We start from the raw sequence: 23,537 nt of genomic DNA, 5'->3' as shown, positions 1-23,537 counted from the left end.
TACCTAATCCTAATTTGAAAGAATAGTGTTCACTTTGACAGTGCTAATTGAGTGTATTTGGAATCTGAAAAGAAAGAGCAAGGAAATGAGTGTTGGCTTGAATTTTGCTGAGGTCTTTTTTTTTTTTTTTTTTTTTTTTTTTTTTTTTTTTGAGACAGAGTCTTTCTCTGTCCCCCAGCTAGAGTGCAGTGGTGTCATCATAGCTCACTGCAACCTCAAACTCCTGGGCTCAAGCTATCCCCCTGCCTTAGCCTCCTAAGTAGCTTGGACTACACCCTGCTAATTTTTCTATATTTGGCAAAGACAAGATTTCACTCTTAGGCTGGTCTTGAACTCCTGAGCTCAAGCAGTCCTCCTGCCTCGGCCTCCCAGAGTGCTAGGATTACAGGCATGAGCCACCATGCCTAGCCATGAGTTTTTAAAGATGTGTATTTTCAGAGATCTGTAACTAAACATAAGTATTTCTGTCCTCAATTGTTATTTCCAGTCATTTGATTCTTCAAAAATCACAAGGAAGCAAAGTATTATACCTTACTCTCCAACAACTGGAACTTGTCAAATGAGCCCATTTGCTTCTCCCACAAGTTCTGAAGAACAAGAGCACAGAAATGGACCATCAAATGGTTAGTTGAACATTCTTTTCTACTTATTGTAAGATTTTTCTAGTTGGTTAAATGAAGATTTTGATTTAATAATATGTGAATCTTTTTGCAGCTGATTTTTCTCCTCTCTCAAAGAATTTAACATAGAAAAGGCTAGAATGTAGGTATTATTTTGGACATAAATGTAAACTTTCTAGGCACTTATTTTAAAATGCTACTGCAGACTTTGTTCCCTTCTTATCCCATCCATTAAATAGAAATTATGGCTTGACTGCCCTCAGCTACTATCAATTATAATGGTTACAGATATGCCCCTTAACAAGCTATCCATCATGTGCATAAATTAAAGAGAGCATAACTCAGATACTGCTGCATAACAGTTTAAGAGTGATACTTCTAAATGTTATTTTTATCCATGTTGTCCATTTAGTTTTATCCACATTTAGTGTATCTTTATATAGCTTGCCTTTATTTATTATATTTCGTTCTCTTCTTTTTCTTTACTATTTCAAATGCATTTACAAAAGGTTTGTAGAATTTTCCATAGAGAACAACCTAATTTTAATATGAAATTCTTTATTTTAAAATATTGTTAGTTTTTGAACATACATATTTGTTGTTCTCTGGTGGTTTATTGCTAAAATATTGATTTAAAACCACAAATCTCAATTTCATAGGTTAAATTTTTTCTGTTGAGAAAGGTCATGAATCAGTGACATGTCAGTTTCTATAATATAAAATTTAAATAGGCTCAAATTTAATAAAGTGTGTTTTAGGTATGTGGTGATTAGCCTAATTCATATTTTACTGTTTAACATTTATTGAGTGCTAAGCATACACTAGAAGCTATATAGAAACAAAGAATTCTGCTCATTTTAACTAATTTGTTATAATGAAACATATAATGAGATCTTAAACTTTTGAATGTCTTTGATTTTACTTTAATCAAATGCCTTTTATCTTAAAGCTATTACTATTAGGTTTGCTTTCACAAAAATATATAACAGTATATACATTTTCTTCAAGTTTCATATTTCTGTTTTTATATACCTATCTTTTTAAAATTAAAATTAACACCTTAGAGATTACACATCTCTATTCTGAAATGTGAATAGATTTTAAGTTGATATGTACTCAATTTCCATTTTGAAATTAAATATGGACTTAAGGGAACATTCCTTTTGCCCATAAAAAGATTGGTCACATGATTTCAGTTGACATTTAAGTGGATAATTATCACAGATTATAGTCCTACATAAGCTCTTTTTAAAAAAGTCAGATAGCAGGGTTTTCTGAGGTGTTAGCAATATTCTATTTTTTGACCTACATGATTCAGTCTAGTTATTCTTTGGACTGTACATATATGTTTAATGTACTCTGTAACATGTATATCTCACATATAGAAGTCTCAAAACAGGAGAATTTTACCTAGGATCCTAAGATTATATCATTTGTAATCATAACATTGTTCATCCTAATGTCATCTTATACATATTTTAAAATGAGAAAGCCTGACTCTTATGAAGTAACTTAAATTCCAAATAAATGAGAAAATGTGACTTAGGAAGTCATTTAAGTTCCAAATGAGGTCATAACCTGTATTAACAACTGCCACTTTTAAAATATTGTACAAAACATAATGTAAAATTTAAATAACATTTTCAAGGACATTTTAGGTGCTATTCACTTTCCTTCACATTTAGGATAAAATCCAAAATCCTTATCATGATTTTTAAGGCCATACATCCATCTAATACCTGACCACCTCCTTTGTCTTATTTTCTACTACTCTTCTTTTACATTACTTTAGCTACTCTTACTTTCTTGCTATTTGTCATCACACTTAGCCCTTTCCTGCCACAGAGTCATTGCACTTGCAGTTTTCTCCACATGGATATTCTTCCTTTAGATATTTACATGTAGTTTCTCTGTATATTTGAACCATGTACTACGTGAACAGAGACTTAACGTTAGATTTAAATCTATCTGTAGTTATAAAAGGAAAAACAAATTGGTTCTATGTCTTCCTTCTACTTAGATTGCATATTGGCCAAACATAGGATGATTTGTTTCAACTTTCAGTTTATATGTTTAAGAGATACAGTCATGTGCCATATAACGTTTCAGTCAATGATGGACTGCATATACCACAGTGGTCCCATACGATTATAATGGAGCTGAAAAATTCCTATTGGCTAGTGACATCATAGCTGTTGTAACCTTGTAGTGCAACACATTGTGGATTTGTGGTGATGCTGGCTTATACAAACCTACTGTACTGTCAGTCATATAAAAGTATAGCACATACAATTATATAAAGTACATGATAGCAGTCATGTGCTGCATAATGATGTTTTAGTCTGTGACAGACCACAAATATGACCGCGATCTCATAAGAATATAATACCATATTTTTACTGTGCCTTTTCTGTGTTTAAATAATATGTTTAGATATACAAATACTTACTATTGTGTTACAGTTGCCTACAGTATTAAGTTCAAATAGCATGATGTACAGGTTTGTAGCCTAGGTATATAGTAGGTCTAGGAGCAATAGGCTATACCATATAGCTTAGGTGTATAGGAGGCCATACCATTTAGATTTGCCTAAGTACACTCTATGATATTTGCATGATGAAATCACCTAATGATGCATTTCTCAAAAAGTATCCCTGTAGCCGGGCGCGGTGGCTCACGCCTGTAATCCTAGCACTTGGGAGGCCGAGGCGGGCGGATTGCTCAAGGTCAGGAGTTCAAAACCAGCCTGAGCGAGACCCCGTCTCTACCATAAAAATAGAAAGAAATTAATTGGCCAACTAATATATATAATATAAAAAAATCAGCTGGGCATGGTGGCTCATGCCTGTAGTCCCAGCTACTCGGGAGGCTGAGGCAGGAGGATCGCTTGAGCCCAGGAGTTTGAGGTTGCTGTGAGCTAGGCTGACGCCACGGCACTCACTCTAGCCTAGGCAAGAAAGCGAGACTCTGTCTCAAAAAAAAAAAAAAAAAAAGTATCCCTGTAGTTAAGTTATATAACTATATGTGTATGTGTGTATGATATATATCATTTATATGTTTGTGTATATTATTACTGCCCTCCCCCAACTCTTAGCAAATTTCTCTGAACTACTACAGGTGACTCTTGAACAGCATGGGTTTAAACTGCATGGGTTCCCTTATACATGAATTTTTTTTAATAAATATGTCTGAAAATTTTGGGAGATTTGCAACAGTTTGAACAACCTTGAAGACAAACTTCATAGCCTAAAAATATAGAAAAAATTAAGAAAAAGGTCTATGTCATGAATGCATAAAATATGTGTAGATACTAGTCTATTTTATTATTTACTACCATAAAATATATACAGATATAAAACCAATGCACACATACACTTAGACCATATAATACACCATTCACAGTTGAGAGAAGTGTAAACAAATGTTAATATGTAGTATTACATCCTAACTGCATAAAATTAATGAGTACATACTATACTACTATAATGATTTTGTAGACACCTGCTGTTGCTATTGCAGTGAACTCAAGCGTTGTGAGTATCTGCTGAAAACACCATGTGACACTAATCTTCACGTAAACAGTTTGTCTCTCCAGTAAATGGTGTATGGCAATGAAAGTGATCGTTCATAGTTCTTGTGTATTTTTCATTGTGTTTAGTGCAATACCATAAACTTTGAATAATACTATGGGACCCATACGAAGTGCCACTAGTGATGTTGGAAGTACTCCCAAGAAGCAGACAAAAGTCAGGGCATTACAAGAAAAAGTCAAATTGCTTGACATGTACTGTAGATTAAAGTCTTCAGCTGCTGCTGCCTACCATTTCCAACAATTCATCTTATAAACATACAGCATAAACTTGTGGCATTAATAAATACAGCATTGTACTGTAAAAGTGTATTTTCTCTTCCTTATGATTTTCTTAATAACATTTTCTTTTCTCCAGCTTACTTTATTATAGGAATACAGTATAGCCGGGCGTGGTGACTCACACCCGTAATCCTAGCACTCTGGGAGCCTCAGGCGGGTGGATTTCTCGAAGTCAGGAGTTTGAAACCAGCCTGAGCAAGACCCCTTCTCTACTAAAAATAGAAAGAAATTAATTGACCAACTAAAAATAGATATACAAAAAATTAGCTGGGCATGGTGGCACACGCCTGTAGTCCCAGCTACTTGGGAGGCTGAGGCAGGAGGATTGCTTGAGCCCAGGAGTTTGAGGTTGCTGTGAGCTATGCTGACGCCACGGCACTCACTCTAGCCTGGGCAACAAAAGTGAGACTCTGTCTCAAAAAAAAAAAAAAAAAAAAAGAATACAGTATATAATACATATACAGAATGTGTGTTAATTGACTGTTATTAATAAGGCTTCTGGTCAACAGTAGGCTATTAGTAAAGTTTTGAGGCAGTCAAAGGTTATACTTGGATTTTTGACTGCATGGCAAGTCAGTTCCCCTAACCCCTGTGTTCTTCAAGGGTCAACAGTATGCGTTTTAGAAAAAAGGAAGGATGGTAAATTTTTCCCTTTTACTCCCAAGAACACTTCAGACTTGTTATTTAATAGTGAGGGTAGAAGGATAAACAACAAATTGCATAGTCAAAGAAAAGTACTTGTTAACTGGATGGCAGGTCTGCAGAAATCACCCAGACTGTAGCAATATAACAGCACAGAGAAATAAAGAAGAGGAGATTGTGATAAAACAGTAAAGAGAAATTATGGGCAGAATAAGAAGCTATGGCATCTGCCAAAATAGGAATTCCATAAGGAAGAAATAGAATGGGGCAGAGGAAATATTCTAAGATATAAGGACTATCAGTTTTTCATAATTAAAGATAAGAATTTCCAAATTAAAGTAGCATGCTTAGCTTGAGCAAGATAAATTAAAACAAATCTACATCTAGCCGAATCATGGTTAAACTGGAAAACATCAAAGACAAAGAAAATTTTAAAGACAACCAAAAAAAGATATTACCTACAAGAGAATGACAGACTGATAGAATACGTCTCATCAGTATCAACAGACTCCAGCAGAAAATGGAATAATAATACCAACTAAGAATCACAGTTGAATTTTTATTTAAGAAGTGAAGATAAAGATATTTTCAGAGAAAATCTCAGAGAGTTTGCTATTTATACATTCTCACTAAAATAACTACTAAAGAATGTACTTCTGTAAGGAGCAAACTGAACCTCACATAAAGAAGTGGAATACAAAGAGCAATGGTGAAAAAATAAATTAGCAAACAGGTTGGTAAATATAATTACAAATATAATTACAGAAATCTAATTACAGATTTTGCTGACTATAAAGGAAAATTCAAACAATTTGAGAGGGGCTTAAAAACAAATAATAGACCACACAGATAAGAGGAGTTAAGTGTTTTAAGGTCCTTGTGTTTTCAGGCAGATGATGGGATATCTATCAGTTGACTTTTCAATTGTGTTTTTTGTTTTCTTGCCTGTAAAATGTGAAATATACTAATGCCTACCTCAGAATTGTGATATTTAATTAATTAATACACAAAAATCACTTAGAACAATGCCTGGCATATAGTATATGTTTGGTACATATTTTAAACATTTTTGTTAATATCATTATTATTTATACTTTAAGAAAAGACATAAGACAATTCAATCTAAAGGGATAGAAAAAGATAACAAAGCAAATATTAGCTTTTTATAAAAGCTAGTAGTTGATTTGAGAATATTAATATTGATATAAAGGAAAAGGTAATTTTAAAGCAAAAAAACCTTCATTGAAGTTATTTAATAATAACACCCTTTTCATAAGAGAAAAAGAAGAATTCGCCACCACAAAAATAAAAGAATCCTGAGCTATATGTGCGTCTAAAACAAAACATGATAAAATGTGACTGGATAACAAGAAGAAACTGACAAGTCCCCAATCATAGTAGGAGATTTTAAACTACCTCATTCAAAAACTGATGAAGCAGGTAAATTTCAGGAAAGATATAGACAATTTAAACACAATTAGCGAGCTTGATCTAATGAGCAATAGTCAAACAGGTATAATACCCAATATATAATAAAGCACACATATAACTTTCACAAAAATATAACCAATTTAGTCACAGAGGAAATCTCACTGTACTAAAAATTGCTATCATACAGATTACATTCTTTGAGCAAAATTTAATACAATTAGTAATTAATAATAAAAAGGCAGTCCTTCAAAAATTTTAGCCCATGTGTTTCGAAACCAAGAAATTTGTGAATAATTCATTGATCAGAAAATTTATAATGGAAAATATAAAATATTTAGAATTGAATGATAGTAAAAACATGTCAGCTCTTAGAGGAAAAATTTATACCTAAATTATACTAAAGCATTTCTTAGTGGAAAATTTATACTGTTGTCCCTTGGTATCTGTGGGGGATTAGATCAGGACACTACTCAGATTCCCAAATCCACGGATGCTCGAGTCCCTTATATAAAGTGGTGTATTACTTGCATATAACCTGCACATATCCTCCCATATTCTTTATCATCTCTTGATTGCTTATAATACTTAATACAATGTAAATGCTGTATATATATCGTTGTTATACTATATTGTTTAGAGAATAATGACAAGGAAAAGCCTATGCATGTTCAGTACAGATACAACCATCCTTTCTTTTGGGGGATCATATTTTCAATCCATGGTTGGTTGAATCTATGGATTTGGAAACCACAAATGCAGAGGACCAGGTATACTTACAAATGCATATATAATCATGTGTCACTTAACAATGGGTACATTCTGAGAAATGTGTCGTTAGGCAATTTCATTGTGCAAACATCATAGAGTGTGCTTACAAATAAACGTGAATGGTATAGCCTACTACACACCTAAGCTATGTGGTATAGCCTGTTACATCTAGGCTACAAACCTGTGCAAGCATGTTATTGTACTGAAAACTGTAACATAATAGTATTTGTTTATCTAAACATGGGAAAGGTACAGTAAAAATGTGGTATTATAATCTTATGGGACCACTGTAATATATGTGGTCTGTTGACCAAAACATCATTATACAAAGCATGACTATATAAAGGAAAAATTATTGAAAACTAATGAACTGAGCATTCACCTCAGAAAGACTGAAAAGGAACAAAAGAATGAACCCCCAAAAATAGAGAAGAAATAATAAAGATATGAACAGAAATTATTAAATAGAAAACAGGGCAATAATGAAGAAAAGCAACCAAATCAAACGCTGGTTCTTTGAAAAATCTAATAGAATGGTAGGCCTCTAGCAACACTGATTTTTTTTTTTTTTAATGGGAAAAGGAATAAACAATCTATATCCCAAAAGAAATGGTAAACTACTATCTCCTTAAATCTATGATGAGCAATTTGAGATACATGAACCAAATGTTTCTTAATCTGATCCACAATCCAATTTAGGTTACATATTTAAATATTTAGGTTAAATATTTAAAAACCTATATTTTTGTTGTTACTACTCAAATATTACAGTTTTAGCAGATAAAAAGCAATTCTAATTTTCTCATTGATAGCTTTCTATTTAGTAATACAGATATTTTAAGAATATTTTTAATATTCTTTTTTTTATTTTTTTTTATTTTTTATTTTTATTTTTATTTTTTTTTTGAGACAGAGTCTCACTTTTGTTGCCCAGGCTAGAGTGAGTGCCGTGGCGTAGCTCACAGCAACCTCAAACTCCTGGGCTCAAGTGATCCTCCTGCCTCAGCCTCCCAAGTAGCTGGGACTACAGGCACGCACCACCATGCCCGGCTAATTTTTTTGTATATATACTTTTAGTTGATCAATTAATTTCTTTCTATTTTTAGTAGAGACGGGGTCTCGCTCAGGCTGGTTTCGAACTCCCGACCTCGAGCAATCCGCCCGACTCAGCCTCCCAGAGTGCTAGGACCGCGCCCGGCTTTAATATTCTTAATATTTTTAATATTTTAAGAATATTACATTTCTTTCTTTGGGACTTAATAAAGGTATTTTTGTTTTGAATAAAAAAAGAATAATTAACCTTGTTATTTTTTGTGAGTTGATCCTCTTAAGAGGTTCTTTACCCTCTACTCTTATTTATTAATATTAATTTGGTTAATTAAAAGAATAGGATCATATCAAGATCTCACTCACTTTTTAGCCTACAATCCTCAACTTGATCTGCAATTAACTCTAAAAAAGTTACTGACCTGTGTGTGACCACCTTAGACAAATCACTTGAATGTTGATTTGGGTCAAAGTTTTCTTTAACTCTTAACTTTGGGTTTGAAACCAAAATGATGCCAGTGATCTTTACCAGTTATACCATATATGTATCTAGAAGCAGTATGATACCAGCAAATTTATTTGAACTTTAGGTTAATCTATCAACAAGCATATCGTAGTTAAAAGCACAGTCTTTACAGTTAGATCGCTGGATTTCAATCCTGACTCCGCTGCTCACTGACTTTATGGACTTGGAGAAGTTATGTAATCATTCTTTGCCTCTGTTTTCTCATCTGTAAAATGGAAACAAGAGCAACTATTTCAGATGTTGTGTAAATTAATTGGTTATCATATGTAACATGTTTAAGGCAGTGGCTGGTCCTGATAAAAACCATTTTAAGTGTTAGGTATTATCATCATCATCATTGATTGTGCTTCCAAATGTTATGATTTGTTGAAAGGTATCTTCATTAGTTAGGGAAAGGGCTCCTTGGAGCTTTACCAGAAAGGTAAGGCTGAATATAGTCCAGATTCAGTGATGTTATAATACATTTAAAACTAATGTTTTGTGAAACCACTTAAACTGAGTCAAGTATACAACTGTTACCTTATAACCTTGTAAGAAAAATGCCATATAGATTCCACAGTCCTTTAATATGATATGTTAATTGTGTTTACTTTTTAAAATATAATGGAATGAAATAAAGGAAAGCAATTATTAAGTAACTGGAAAACTCTTTTAATGATATGTTATACTACTCAACAGTCTTTGATAACTGATCCACGTGTTATTCTTAGAAATATTAAAATTCCTCATATTTAATAATTGAACAGTACTTAAAAACATAAATCCTTCCATGAGAAGATTGAGATTAATGCTATTGATCTACATTTTTTTTTTTTTTTTTTGAGACAGAGTCTCACTTTGTTGCACAGGCTAGAGTGAGTGCCATGGCATCAGCCTAGCTCACAGCAACCTCAAACAATCCTACTGCCTCAACCTCCCGAATAGCTGGGACTATAGGCATGTGCCACCATGCCGGGCTAATTTTTTTCTATATATATTAGTTGGCCAATTAATTTCTTTCTATTTATAGTAGAGACGGGGTCTCACTCTTGCTTAGGCTGGTTTCGAACTCCTGACCTCGAGCAATCCGCCCACCTCAGCCTCCCAGAGTGCTAGGATTACAGGTGTGAGCCACCGCACCTGGCCTGATCTACATTTTACAGAGTGAGATATTTGACTAATTTTTACAATAATAAAATGTTTAGAAAGGCATTGAACACCTGGTAAAAATTTAAATAAAACAATGTTTACTATTTCTGACCTAAAATTACTAACTGTTGGTACTGAAATGTGAAAATAAATTACAAGTTAGAGGAATGATGTAATTTTAATATTTAATTTTAGAGCTTTATTGAATACAGACACCATAGTACAAAATTCAGGACATTAGTATTGCCCTTTAGGCAAAGATTTTCTGAAATGAAGGTTTAATGTATAACTTGGGTTTCATTTGTGGTTTTCTACAAAACATAATTTTCAACTTATTTGATTTTTTTTTCTTAAGAGACATTTTAATGGTTTTATTTCTCCAAAGTTCTCTAAAGTCACAAGTAAAATATTATTACCCTTTTTCCCTTACATCCTTTATTAAACTAACTTTTAACCATATTTTTCTTTTTGGAATTTAGGGATACAGACTTGTCAATTAATGAAACATTAATAAATAAGAGAAATAGTGCTTTAGCAAAATGTCTAAAACATAAGTTTTTCTCTTTTTGCCATTAGACAATATTTTAACATAACTATTTAATTATGATAGGTTGGGGTTGGGAGGAAAGAAGTCATAAGGTCCAAAGTAACACTGAAGAAAATTATTGTTAATCAATTTCTAAACCAATTTATTTGATGAAATTGTAAATACTAGAGATTAGAAATTATAATTTAAATAAGCTTTTTCCCAAGTAATAGGAACAAGTAATGGAATATAAATTAAACAAAGGGAAAAACGGTAAACTAGTATTAATAAATCTGTTCTAGGCAATAATATATTTCTTTTTTTTTTTTGAGACAGAGTCTCGCTTTGTTGCCCAGGCTAGAGAGTGAAGTACCCTGGCGTCAGCCTAGCTCACAGCAACCTCAAACTCCTGGGCTCAAGCAATCCTCCTGCCTCAGCCTCCCGAGTAGCTGGGACTATAGGCATGCGCCACCATGCCCAGCTAATTTTTTCTATATGTATTAGTTGGCCACTTAATTTCTTTCTATTTATAATAGAGACGGGATCTTGCTCTTACTCAGGCTGGTTTCGAACTCCTGACCTCGAGCAATCCGCCTGCCTCGGCCTCCCAGAGTGCTAGGATTACAGGTATAAGCCACTTTGCCTGGCCAATAATATATTTCTTAATATATTAATTCTACTTGAAAAATTAAAGAAATTGCTTTTATATTATATGTATATTTTGTTTCATCTGGAAGTATTGGATCTTCTGCAGTATTACTTAGAGCTATATTATTCAGTTCATGTGGATATTGAACATTTGGAATGTGGCTAGTCTGAATTGAGATACACTGTAAGTATAAAGTCTACACCAGATTTCAAAAATTTAGTGTGAAAAAAAGTATAAATTATCTCATTAATAATTTTTTATCCTTTTTTCTACCTGCCTGGTTGAGTGACTTTAAATCATTATTAATTTTATATTGATTACATTATAAAAGTATAATGGGTGTATAGGGTTAAGTAAGATATAAAATAAATAAACAAAATGATGGTCAAAGGATAAAAAATTTCAGGTAGGAGGAATAAGTTCAAGAGATCTGTTGTATAATGTGGTGACTATAGTAAATAACAATGTGTTATATACTTGAAAATTGCTAAGCGAGTAAATTTTAAGTGTTCTCACCACAAAAAAAGAAAACGGTAAGTATGTGAGGTAATGAATATGTTAATCAGCTTGATTTGACCATTTTACTATGTATACATATATTAACACATATTGTACACTACAAATATGTATAATTTTCATTTGTCAATTTAAAAAATAAAGAGCCAGGTATTTTTATCCCTAAAATTAAATTTATTTGACTGTGATATCACTAAGAACATTAATGTTTTCTAGGTATTAGTATCATCAATCCCTATGGTTAACTTGAAGAAAATAGGGGTGAAATAATGCAAACTGGAAGCCTTAATATGATATCTTTGATTAAAATATTTAATGAAAGTATCCTTTATTTAGTAAAGTTTACTAGTGGATTTTAACCTAGTTATATTATCAAATTGGATTTCTCTAGTTTTCTTTTTAATATACCAAGCCCCAGTAGAAATTTCACTCAAAAGATTATTTCTTCTATATAATATCTTTTTTGTTTGTTTGTTTGTTTGAGATAGAGTCTCGCTTTGTTGCCCAGGCTATAGAGTGAGTACCCTGGCGTCAGCCTAGTTCACAGCAACCTCAAACTCCTGGGCTCAGGCAATCCTCCTGCCTCAGCCTCCCGAGTAGCTGGGACTACAGGCATGCGCCACCATGCCCAGCTAATTTTTTCTATATGTATTAGTTGGCCAATTAATTTCTTTCTATTTATAGTAGAGACGGGGTCTCGCTCTTGCTCAGGCTGGTTTTGAACTCCTGACCTTGAGCAATCTACCCGCCTCGGCCTCCCAGAGTGCTAGGATTACAGGCGTGGGCCACTGCACCCAGCCTATTTCTTCTATATAATATCTTAATAAATAAAAAAATAGGAGAATGGGAAATAAGAAAAACATAATAGGATACTTTTTCTTTTCCTACCATTCTTTCATTTGTCCACCCTTTTATTTTCTATTTTAAAATTTGGCAATCTGCTTGGGTGTGGTGGCATGTGCCTGTAGACCCAGCTACTCAGGAGGCTGAGGCGGGAGGATCACTTGAGCCCAGGAGTTGTATGCTATAAGGCACTGTGTCAGTTATGTGTCTGCACTAAGTTCCACATCAATATGGTGACTTCCCAGGAGCTGGGATCTCCATCCAGTTTGCCTAAGGGAAAAGTGAACTGGCCCATGTCAGAAACAGAGTTGATCAGTAGTGGGACTGGCCTGTGAGTAGCCAGGGCACTTCATAGCATAGCGAGCATAGGGAGACCCCTCACTCTCCTCCCCCAGACACACACAAAATATATATATATATATATATATATATATATATATATATATATATATATATATATAATTAGCAATCTGAATTCTATTCAAATTTAATGATTTCTCTCTTTTTGTCCTCTTCTTTATTATACACACATATAGGAAAGAGAAAAAAATGTAATCCTCTCAGTTTAACTGAAAGAAAGGAATCTTCAATGGAAGACAGTGATGAGTAAGTTTGTTTTTGAAACTATATACATGTGTCTTACAGAAAGAGGTTCATATTTGTTAATATGATGACTTAAGAGAAATCCTTTGTAGAAATTAATAGTTTATTCCTGAACTGAAATATTCTTTCTTAAAGAAATAAATTACCTTAGTTATAATGTGTTTTTTGGTACTCATGTAATGGTGATATATGATGCTTAATTTTAATACTCATTGAGGCCAGTTCTCCCAGCCTATGTATGCATAATAGACCAGCTTAGGGTAGAATTGAGAAAAATACTCATTTCAGATTTCCATGGATAGAGAAGTAATACGTAGTCTGGGAACATGATGTCTAACAAATAGGTGGTCCAAGATGGAGCTAGGAACACAGTGACGCCAGCAGAGTAAGAGATCTAGAGAAACCAGAAGGCCTATATGTCAGCAACCAATTAGAGATATCAGAAAGGAGACACCTACTTCTAGGATGTCTCATGGGTCTTCAGTACCTGGTGGAGTCACTGTAGATTGGTGTTTGGTTCTACACTATAGAAATTTAGAAACTCATATATAAGGTGTAGAAGCATAAAGAATTCAGCAGTGCTAATCAGTCTCAGGAGAAACATGTATAATAGGAATGCCATTTTATTATGAGAACTTTATTAATAGAACATCTGATGTCAGTAATTTTCTCAGGACACCCTCTTCTGAAAGTCGGTCTTTTCAGATTAAAAAAGTTCTTTAAGGATATTCAGGAATCTGAGATTTAGAATTATGGGAGTAAGATGTTTTAAAGAATATTTTCACTTAGTTGGGTTAGCTGTATTATTTCTTTCTGCACAATGGAGGCATTTCTGCCTAAATAACTGCTACCTTCCATAAAAAATACCACGATCACTTGCCTATCATTATGGGGGAAATTGTATTTGGACCCTTACCTCATACCACACACAAAAATCAGTCCCACATGGATTGTAGGCCTAAATGTGAAAGGTAAAAGATTAAAACTTTTAGAGGGAAATATAGGACAGCTTTTTTTTATTAAGATAGAGTCTCACTCTGCTGCCTAGGCTAGAGTGCCCCTAATGATTAGAGATGTTGAGCACTTTTAATATGTTTGCTGGCCATTATTCTGTCTTCTTTTGAAAGTTTCTGTTCATGTCCTTTGCCCATTTACTGATGGGGTTGTTTAATTTTTTCTTATTGATTTTTTTGAGTTCTTGACAGATTCTTGTTATCAGCCCTTTATCGGATGTGTAGAGAGCAAATATTTTCTCCCATTCTGTAGGCGGTCTATTCACTCTAATGTTAGTTTCCTTGACTGTGCAAAAGCTTTTTAATTTGATCAGATCCCATTTATTTATTTTTGTTGCTGCTGTGATTGCTTTGGGGGTTTTCTTCATAAATTCTTTGCCTAGGCCAATGTCTGAAAGGGTCTTCCCTACATTATCTTCTAGGATTCTTAAGGTTTCATGCCTTAGATTTAAGTCTGTTATCCACCATGAATTGATTTTTGTAAGAGGTGAGAGGTGGGGATCCAGTTTCAATCTTCTGCATGTAGTTATCCAGTTTTCCCAGCACCATTTATTGATAAGAGATTCTTTTCCCCAGTGTATATTTTTGTCTGCTTTGTCAAAGATTAGATGACAATATGCAGATGGTTTCATCTCTGGTTTCTCAGTCCTGTTCCAAAGGTCTGTATTTCTGTTCTTGTGCCATTAACATGCTATTTTAGCTACTATAGCCTTGTAATAAAGCTTGAAGTCTGGTAGACTGATACATCCCAGTTCTTTTTGCTTAAAATTTCTTTGGCTATATGAGGTCTTTTCTGGTTCCATACAAAGCATAGAACTATTTTTTCTAGATCTGTAAAGAATGATGATGGTACTTTGATAGGATTGCATCAATTCTGTAGATCACTTTAGGTAGTATGGACATTTTAACAATGTTATTCTACCAATCCATGAGCAAGGTAGATTTTTCCATCTGTTTACATCTTCTACAATTTCTTTTCTTAGTGTTTCATAGTTCTCCCTGTATATGTCTCCCACCTCTGTCATTAAATATATTTCTAGATATTTAATTTTCTTTGAGGCTATTGTAAAAGGTACTGCGTTTTTTATTTGAATTTCGGCTTGACTGTTATTGGTGTATATGAATGCCTCTGATTTGTGTGTATTGATTTTGTATCAACCAAGAGACTCCCGGAATTGATAAATGAGTTTAGTAGTCTCAGGATACAAAAAAATTTTTAAATATGCCTAAACATAGGGATTTTTTTTTTGACAAAGAGGTATCAATTTTATTTATATTAACCAGATTTTTTTATTTGAACAGTCTTCAGGAAAAAATGTTTTTAATTAATTTTGATATGTATAAGAATCACCTGGAAATGCATATTTCTAGTTCCCATCTAGAGACATTCTTGATTAGTAGATCTTGGAGACAGCCTAGGAATTTCTATTTTAACACTCTCACTGAGAAATTCTGATGCCAGTCATAAGTAAATTATACTTTTGGAAATATAGTGTAATGATTAAGAACGTAGGGCCAAACACAGCTGGGTCCAAGTTCTGACTCTGCCCCTTGTTATGTAACCCTGGATAATTAAATAATTTCTTTGTGCTTCAGTTTTCATATCTGTAAAATGGAGATAATATTTATTACAGAGAGTTTTGAAAATTAAATATGATTTAGCTTGTAAAGTAACAAATATGGTGCCTTGAACTTAGCACTAAAAATGTTAGCAGTATATTCATTGTTATCATAATCCAACTGTCATCCAAAGTAATTCAGTGACCTGGTTACCTTTTTCTGTATGAATCATAAGTATTATAAGGATACAGAAAAACCTGAGGATTCATCTCTGTTGTGTAGATGTAACTCTCAAGACTTGAGATTTTATCAAAGTATAATTTCTTGGAGATAATAACTTTCAAATAACAGGTGTTTTTTTTTTTTATTATTTCAGAGTATTATGTGGGTACAAACATTTTAGGTGCATGTAATGCCTTTGCCTCGCCCAAACCAAGGCTATAAGCATGCCCTTCCCCCATACAGTGCTAATCAAATAACAGCTTTTAGTAATGGAATGAATTAAGAGTTTATTTGTGGCTTTTTAGAGTATTTTATTAGTAGAATTAGAAGGCAAAAATCTGAATATAAGAGTTAATTTCAATATGGAGGAAGTAGAGATTGGGTTAGACCATTATTTTGAGAAATAATTTGTGAAAGGAAGAATATTTGTTGAATTAACAAGTAAAAGGAGAATTAAACAGCATCGGGGGCTCAGCAAAATCATACTTCTAATATTGACTATCAGTACTGTTATAAGATTTTTTTTCTATAGCACTCGCAGCTTAAGCCAGGAGCAAAAAAGACAAGTAGATAGTGAAATTCAGTGTTACATATCAGAAAAACATATATGTGGCAGAAGGTTAAGAGGCTGAGGTAATTAACTTTCTCAACAATGTAAATGAATTGATGAATCATGAAGTCTCTGATAGGAAAGAAGTAAAAGAAAGAAAAAACTAAAAGATGTGCATGTTTCATTTGGATTTAAGGATGGATAGTTACTGGACCAGGTCTTTTTTATTTAGTTCATTGATCCATCAAATTTTTATTGGGCACCTATCATACTACAGACACCATATTAGATAACATGGGCTGTGACAGTAAATAACATACTGGTATTCCTGGAACTTGCCTGCCCTCATGGAACTTACAATCTAATGAGGAAAACATATGTCAAACAATCGGAAGTTATAAAAAGGAGGGAAATCAGGATCATGAGTGGCCATTATCATGGCTCTTAAAGATTTTACCTCTTTGCTATATCTACAGTGCCTACACTGTTAGTACAGTAGGTACCATGGCTTGCATGCTAAGAATCTCTGAGAAATCACTGGGCTCCTTTTTCATCTGCTCTTCTCCTTTGCTTCCCTTTCTTCTACATCAAGGATGGCACAGCAGCCTCTGCATAAATGCTTGCTAACAACCTACATCAACAAATCTTAATTAGAATCACCAATTTAATGACAGTTTCTCTTTATTCTTTTAGTTCTCTACTCAGAATACATCTGAGGAACTTTACAGAGAAAGGGAAAATGATGAAGCTAAATTTGAAGCTAAGAATAGAAAATAATTGAAAGTGGTCACGATAGGAAAAACTTAGAACTGGAGCAGAATTATAGTTTTGATAGTCAAGTTATACATGACTTGCTTAAGACTGAAGAAATTAATATAGAGGGAGTTAAAAGCATAATTAATGGATATATCCAATGCTTCCCTTGGATTTTATTTGGCTGTAGCATCTAATTTCAGTTGGTCTTTAGAACAATAAAGACTTTCTCTTTGAGGAATATGAGAAAACTCTGAGTTTCACAATGAGACTCTTCTAAGCAAATTGGAAAAATGCACTGAAAATCCTGAATTTTTGACATAAGGCTTTCTTAAGGGAAAAACTTAAGATGCTAAAAAAGAAAGCTGCTAGATGTTTACTCTAGTGATAAGCAAGAAAAATGTTTATTCAAGGAGGACCAAGATTTCATATTCCTCAAGTTGTGCTACAATAGTCTTTGATCATAATACAGGGTTTGATCAAATCTTGTAAGAATACCATGAAACTGGTAGCAGTCACTAGATATCTGGATGCAGTAGCCCATCAACATCTGGATGATTCAAAAGGCCATTATAAGATAAAATATTTGATCCAATTTAGTCTAGCCAGAGGCAAATCTGTTGAAAGGAACTGTATTCTGTAAGATATGAATGGCACCCACTGATGATACTTCTGACCAACTTGAAAGGGAGAGCAACAATAACTTTGAAATTTTATACCATAATAAACTTGAGAAATATATTCTGAAGGCAGCTTAACAAAATGAAACGTTATTGGTTTTCAGAAATAAATTAGTGAAGGAACATCAAGATGATATTAAAAACTCTAAGCAAACAATAGTGCTGTATTAGGGCAGCAAAGTAGAATTTGAACCATGCACTGAATATATAGAAAGAGGCTCTCAGTAGCAGGCAAAATTTACTTTCCAGCATAAGTGGGATTAAGTATGTGTATAAGAAGTGCCATTTTGTCTAGAATGAAGAAAGTGGCAGCCACATTTCCCCCAAAATCTGCTCAGCAAGTAGTTTATCTCCAAAGATTATAAAGGCTTCTCCAATAATTCAAAAGATGTGGAAAAGAACACACTTTCTGAATTTCTCAGGATTTAACAGTTGTATGACAGTTACAAAACGATCCATGGAAACTTAGTTGCTATCAAGGTGGTTGAAAGAGTTGATTTCCTCTAGCAAGAAGAATATAGAGGAACGATGGTATGTCCACTAGTCTACTTGATCCTGCAGTAGAGACAAATGTCCCTGAAAAAGCAGCTTTAGGCATGTCAAGGATGTCTTTTTTTTTTTTTTGAGACAGAATCTCGCTTTGTTGCCCAGGCTAGAATGAGTGCCGTGGCGTCAGCCTAGCTTACAGCAACCTCAAACTCCTGGGCTCAAGCAATCCTCCTGCCTCAGCCTCCCGAGAAGCTGGGACTACAGGCATTCGCCACCATGCCCGGCTCATTTTTTTGTATATAATATCAGTTGGCCAATTAATTTCTTTCTATTTATAGTAGAGACGGGGTCTTGCTCTTGCTCAGGCTGGTTTCGAACTCCTGACCTCAAGCAATCCGCCTGCCTCGGCCTCCCAGAGTGCTAGGATTACAGGCGTGAGCCACCACGCCCGGCCGTCAAGGATGTCTTGAAACAACGTCCCCAGATAATTGATACTTAGTCCATATAATTCTCAAAGGTTGTAAAGACCTTTTGCTTAGCTGAGCTCCTCGGTAACTTTATTTGGGAGAGCTGCTAGTAGGTCCTTTAGGGATGCTACACTGCACAACTCCTGGGGGTACCATTCACATCTTATTCTATGTAAGTGCCCATTGGAATTATTCAAGATGGCAGCCCTACAGGACCCAGCCTTTCCCACACAATTCCTTGAAGGTCAAAAGGGAGTATTATCAGCTCTTTATGATATAAGACAGTTTGGAAATACTCTTTTTTATTTTTTTTTGAGACAGAGTCTCACTTTGTTGCCCAGGCTAGAGTGAGTGCTGTGGCATCAGCCTAACTCACAGCAACCTTAAACTCCTGGGCTCAAGCAATCCTCCTGCCTCAGCCTCCCAAGTAGCTGGGACTACAGGCATGCGCCAACATGTCCGGCTAATTTTTTCTATATATATATTAGTTGGCCAATTAATTTCTTTCTATTTATAGTAGAGATAGGGTCTCGCTCTTGCTCAGGCTGGTTTCGAACTCCTGACCTCCAGCAATCCGCCTGCCTCGGCTTCCCAGAGTGCTAGGATTACAGGCGTGAGCCACCACACCAGCCTGGAAATACCCTTGCACTCCATTCCTCCCAGGAAAGGGATGGAAGATGCAAGGTAAGAAGTTCCCAGGATTCCTTCTCATAGCAAAGTATTAATAGCTTATTTGCCTCCACCTTGCACCCTATGGCACTTAGCAGGCTTTGGCATCATGTGGAAGGTAGAGGGTCCCAGCTTGGGTAGGGGTCACTTACATCCTCTTGTTCCTGCAGGCTTTTGGAGCCCAATGGGAAGAGCAGGAATCCCTTTATGTCACTCACTATCTCTCAAACCAGGTTCCACTGTTAAGCAGTTAGGGCCTCCGACAGATGACTTTTAATTGACAATACATAATAATAAAGGAAAATTTTTAAAGAAAAAAATCACCCATAATTCTGTCCTCTCATAATTTTTAATTTTTGCATAATGCTGTGAAGTTTCCATTTCTTATTTATATACTTAGATATAAATTTTACTTAGATGAAACATACTGTACATATATATTATGTGTGAAAATTTTAACATTTTGTTATATTTGTCCTATTTTTAATAGCACAGAAATTAATGTTTAGCACATCTAGCACTGATGTGATCTTGAAAAGCATTTGAATAGAATTTTTGGTTTCTCTTATAAAATTGATAGTATAGATTTGTGCTGTCTGAAACAGTAGTCACTAGCCACGTGTGGCTAATGAGCACTTGAAATGTGGCTAATCTAGAATGAGATGTGTTGTAATTGTAAAGCACACATGGGATTTGAAAAAGAGTATGAAATACTCAATAATTTTTATATTGATTATATGTTGCAATGGTAATAATTTAGATATATTGGGTTAAAGAAAATATATTATTAAAATTATGCTTACCTGTTGGTTTTTACTCCTTTTAACGTGGCTGCTAGAAAATTTTAAATTACATATGTGGCTTGCATTATATTTCTATTAGACTGTGTTGGTATAGATTATCATATACAGCAATGGGATCTTAAAATTGAGAAAGAAACTAAAATTACAACAATAAGGGAATGGTTAAATCATCTTTGGTAGGTTTACTAGATAGCGTATTGTGCAGCCATTAAAATTACAGACATATGAACTGTGTGGCTCAAAAAATGTGTGTCATGTTATATTAAGTAAAGAAAGCATGATATAAAGTTATAAAATTTCTTTTAAAAATGTACGAGAATTTTTCCAAAATGCTAGCTGGAGATACATTCCAAAGGTAAAATTCCAAGTGAAGTTTTCTTCCTTTCCTTTCTTTACTTTCAAATTTAAAAGATTGCCCTCATATCTTTTTTCATACTTAACTATATTAAAGTCATAAAACGTATTTTTTATTAAAAGAAAGTCCCTGTGTGATACTGATTCATAGACTCAGGTCAAGGTAAAGAAGAGAACAGCGGTGTATTCGTGTTCTCAAGGTGGCATTATGGAGAAAGGAGCAGTTCAGTGAGAATGAGAGGAAGTGAAACTCTGAAAGATGATAGTTGATAATATATATTGTTCTGGTAAAGAAATGAAAGAATGAAAGAGGAACATTTATATCTTTTACCACTTTGAAAAATGTAAAGAAAGGATTAGAAAACTGAATCTAAATTCTTTTAAAAGGAATTAAAGCTCTGAAAATGATTTGCTGTGTTTAAATACTCTTGGTAAATATTTTTTTCTTCATTTCTAGATTCATGATGTTGCTATCCAAAGTTGAGAAATCATCAGAAGAAATCATGGAGATAATGCAAAATTTAAATAGTATACAGGTTTGCCTTTTTTTCCACACAGTTTTTCATACTTCTACTACCTCATTTGGAAAGGATAATAGGAAAAAAGCCTCTGATTAGATAATCTAATCCAGGAAAGCATTTGTAGAGAGTATGTTTAATTTACTTTTCATGGGAATTTTTTTCTTATAAGAACATTACTTTAATATTTTAGTAATATCTGACTTTTTTACATTTAAGTAAATTTGTAGATTATGTTTACTCTAGTTGGTTAATAACAAATTGTTTTTATTCAGGCATTTTAGGGCTTGAAATAGTTGACCTACTAGAAGAAGTTAAATTTCCTAATATAGAATATAAATTTTTCAAATGAAGGAAACAATGTATACTGCATTTTCTCTAGGTTTGTTGATAATTTTATACATGTAGAGAACTTACTAAACTCATTTAAGATGGCTTTCTTTTAGGCTTTGGAGGGCAGTAGAGAGCTTGAAAATCTCATTGGTATCTCCGGTACATCATGTTTCTTAAAAAGAGAAATGCAGAAAACCAAAGAACTGAGTAAGAAGAATTTATGAGTTTTCAATGACAATAATTTTAAAGATAAACTATAATTTTTCTCATTTAAATTTGATGGACATCCTTATATATACCACTACTAGGCATGTGATAAAAATGCTATTGCCTTCTTTAAATAAGAAGCCACATATCTTTTACCGTGGTATGTTATTTTAGGGATTCCTCTTGAATGTGAAGGAAAAGAATATATTTTGGAAACTGATAGTAGGCTTTTTTATGTAGCATTCATTTTAAAAATAAGATATAATAAAGTATTGTATTTTATATTTGATACCTATAAATATGTATGACTTTGAATTATTTTTGCTATAAAGTTGTTTCTTACAAGTAATGAGAAACTATTCATATTCCATGTTAATTCTTAATATGGAATTTTTTTTCTTTTAGTGACAAAAGTAACAAAACAAAAACTATTTGAAAAGAAGAGTTCAGGACTTCTTCACAAAGGTAAAGAGTTGTGTTTTAGTTTAACATAAAGAGATATTTTTACCTCATTTCACTACTTAAAACCAATCATCATGGGTTCTTTTTAATGTGTTCTTTTAAAAGACCATGAATCTCATTTGAAAAGCTGTATATTGCATTTAGCAGAAGACAGTATCTGATGAGATCAACTTCTCTGATGATTGAACTTTTTATATGTCTTTTGAAATACAATTTTCAGTGTAAGATTTAGTTTTGTCTCTTCATTAAAATTTCTTTTTAAGAAAACAGAAAAATAGGGGCAACAATGCACAGATGTACTACAGTTTTCAGTGGTGTGTTAGAAGGATACACAAAGCACTGAAAGTTATTTTATAACCAGTAATCTGGACTCTTTCAAATCATTAATGATGTTTCATCTACTATGAACTCCTATGCCTCCAGGCATTTCATAGCATGGGAAACTAAATTAGCAGTTTTTAAATTCCCATAGGAAATACACAGCCACACCTCAATGAGCAAATTAATCATGGACTATATGATATTAAAACCTTTAGACCAACGTAAAAGTGATCGTTTTAATAGTACCAGTACGGATACCATTTAGCAATCTTTGCAAGTAGTATTAGGCCTTGAAATGAATAGCCATGTTTCAGTCTACCATTTTTAAGTGCCAATGACTACCAATAATTACTATATTTTTAATACTAGGATCAACAGATCTTTACAGCAAGATAGCTATACTGTATTATCATTGTCATCATAGACAAGGAACAAAGACACAAAAAATATTAAGTAATTTGCCCAAAGACACTGCTACTTAAGTGACAGCAGGAATTCCGATTAAAGACCAATCTGATCTCAAAAACTATGTATGGTCTTTTCATTATTCCATGTTGTCTTTTCCTAACAAATGAAATCATCCAGTCATCCCAACTTTCAGATTCAAACTTGACACATAACTGAAACTGCTTCAACAATCTAGTATTAGTATGTTAAGGTTTAGGACTTGTAATAATAAACCAGGAGTAAGTTTGTGATGGAAAGTGCTGGGATTCCCAGCAAGTCAGATCCCTTGGTTAACTGAGTCATGGCAGGGCAGCAGCCATGGCAAGACTCTTCCAAAGCTCATGTGGTTTCGAACTCCTGACCTTGAGCGATCTGCCTGCCTGGGCCTCCCAGAGTGCTAAGATTACAGGCGTGAGCCACCATGCCCAGCCTCAAAGCTCATGTGGGAAGGGAGTTTAGCCAGCTTCCTGAGCCTTTCACTTGAATAGCTGACGTCTGCTGTGATCCCAAGAATTTAAG

General features: G+C 33.9%; 1 protein-coding gene across 2 annotated transcripts in view; it reads left to right on the top strand.

Annotated features, from left to right (window-relative positions):
• The window catches only part of ITGB3BP (integrin subunit beta 3 binding protein), a 63,708-nt gene that overhangs the window by 30,004 nt on the left and 10,167 nt on the right, over positions 1-23,537 (top strand). For both annotated transcript variants that reach the window (XM_012767122.3, XM_012767119.2), the window contains exons 3-7: positions 488-623; positions 13,104-13,173; positions 21,188-21,266; positions 21,695-21,788; positions 22,194-22,253. In XM_012767122.3, coding sequence (XP_012622576.1) covers positions 560-623; positions 13,104-13,173; positions 21,188-21,266; positions 21,695-21,788; positions 22,194-22,253 — 367 coding nt within the window. In that variant the 5' untranslated portion in view covers positions 488-559. The remainder of the gene's footprint in view (positions 1-487; positions 624-13,103; positions 13,174-21,187; positions 21,267-21,694; positions 21,789-22,193; positions 22,254-23,537) is intronic.

The sequence above is a fragment of the Microcebus murinus genome, chromosome 2 (genome assembly GCF_040939455.1).
Source record: "Microcebus murinus isolate Inina chromosome 2, M.murinus_Inina_mat1.0, whole genome shotgun sequence".
NCBI lineage: Eukaryota > Metazoa > Chordata > Mammalia > Primates > Cheirogaleidae > Microcebus > Microcebus murinus.
This window is presented reverse-complemented; position numbering and strand designations above follow the sequence as displayed.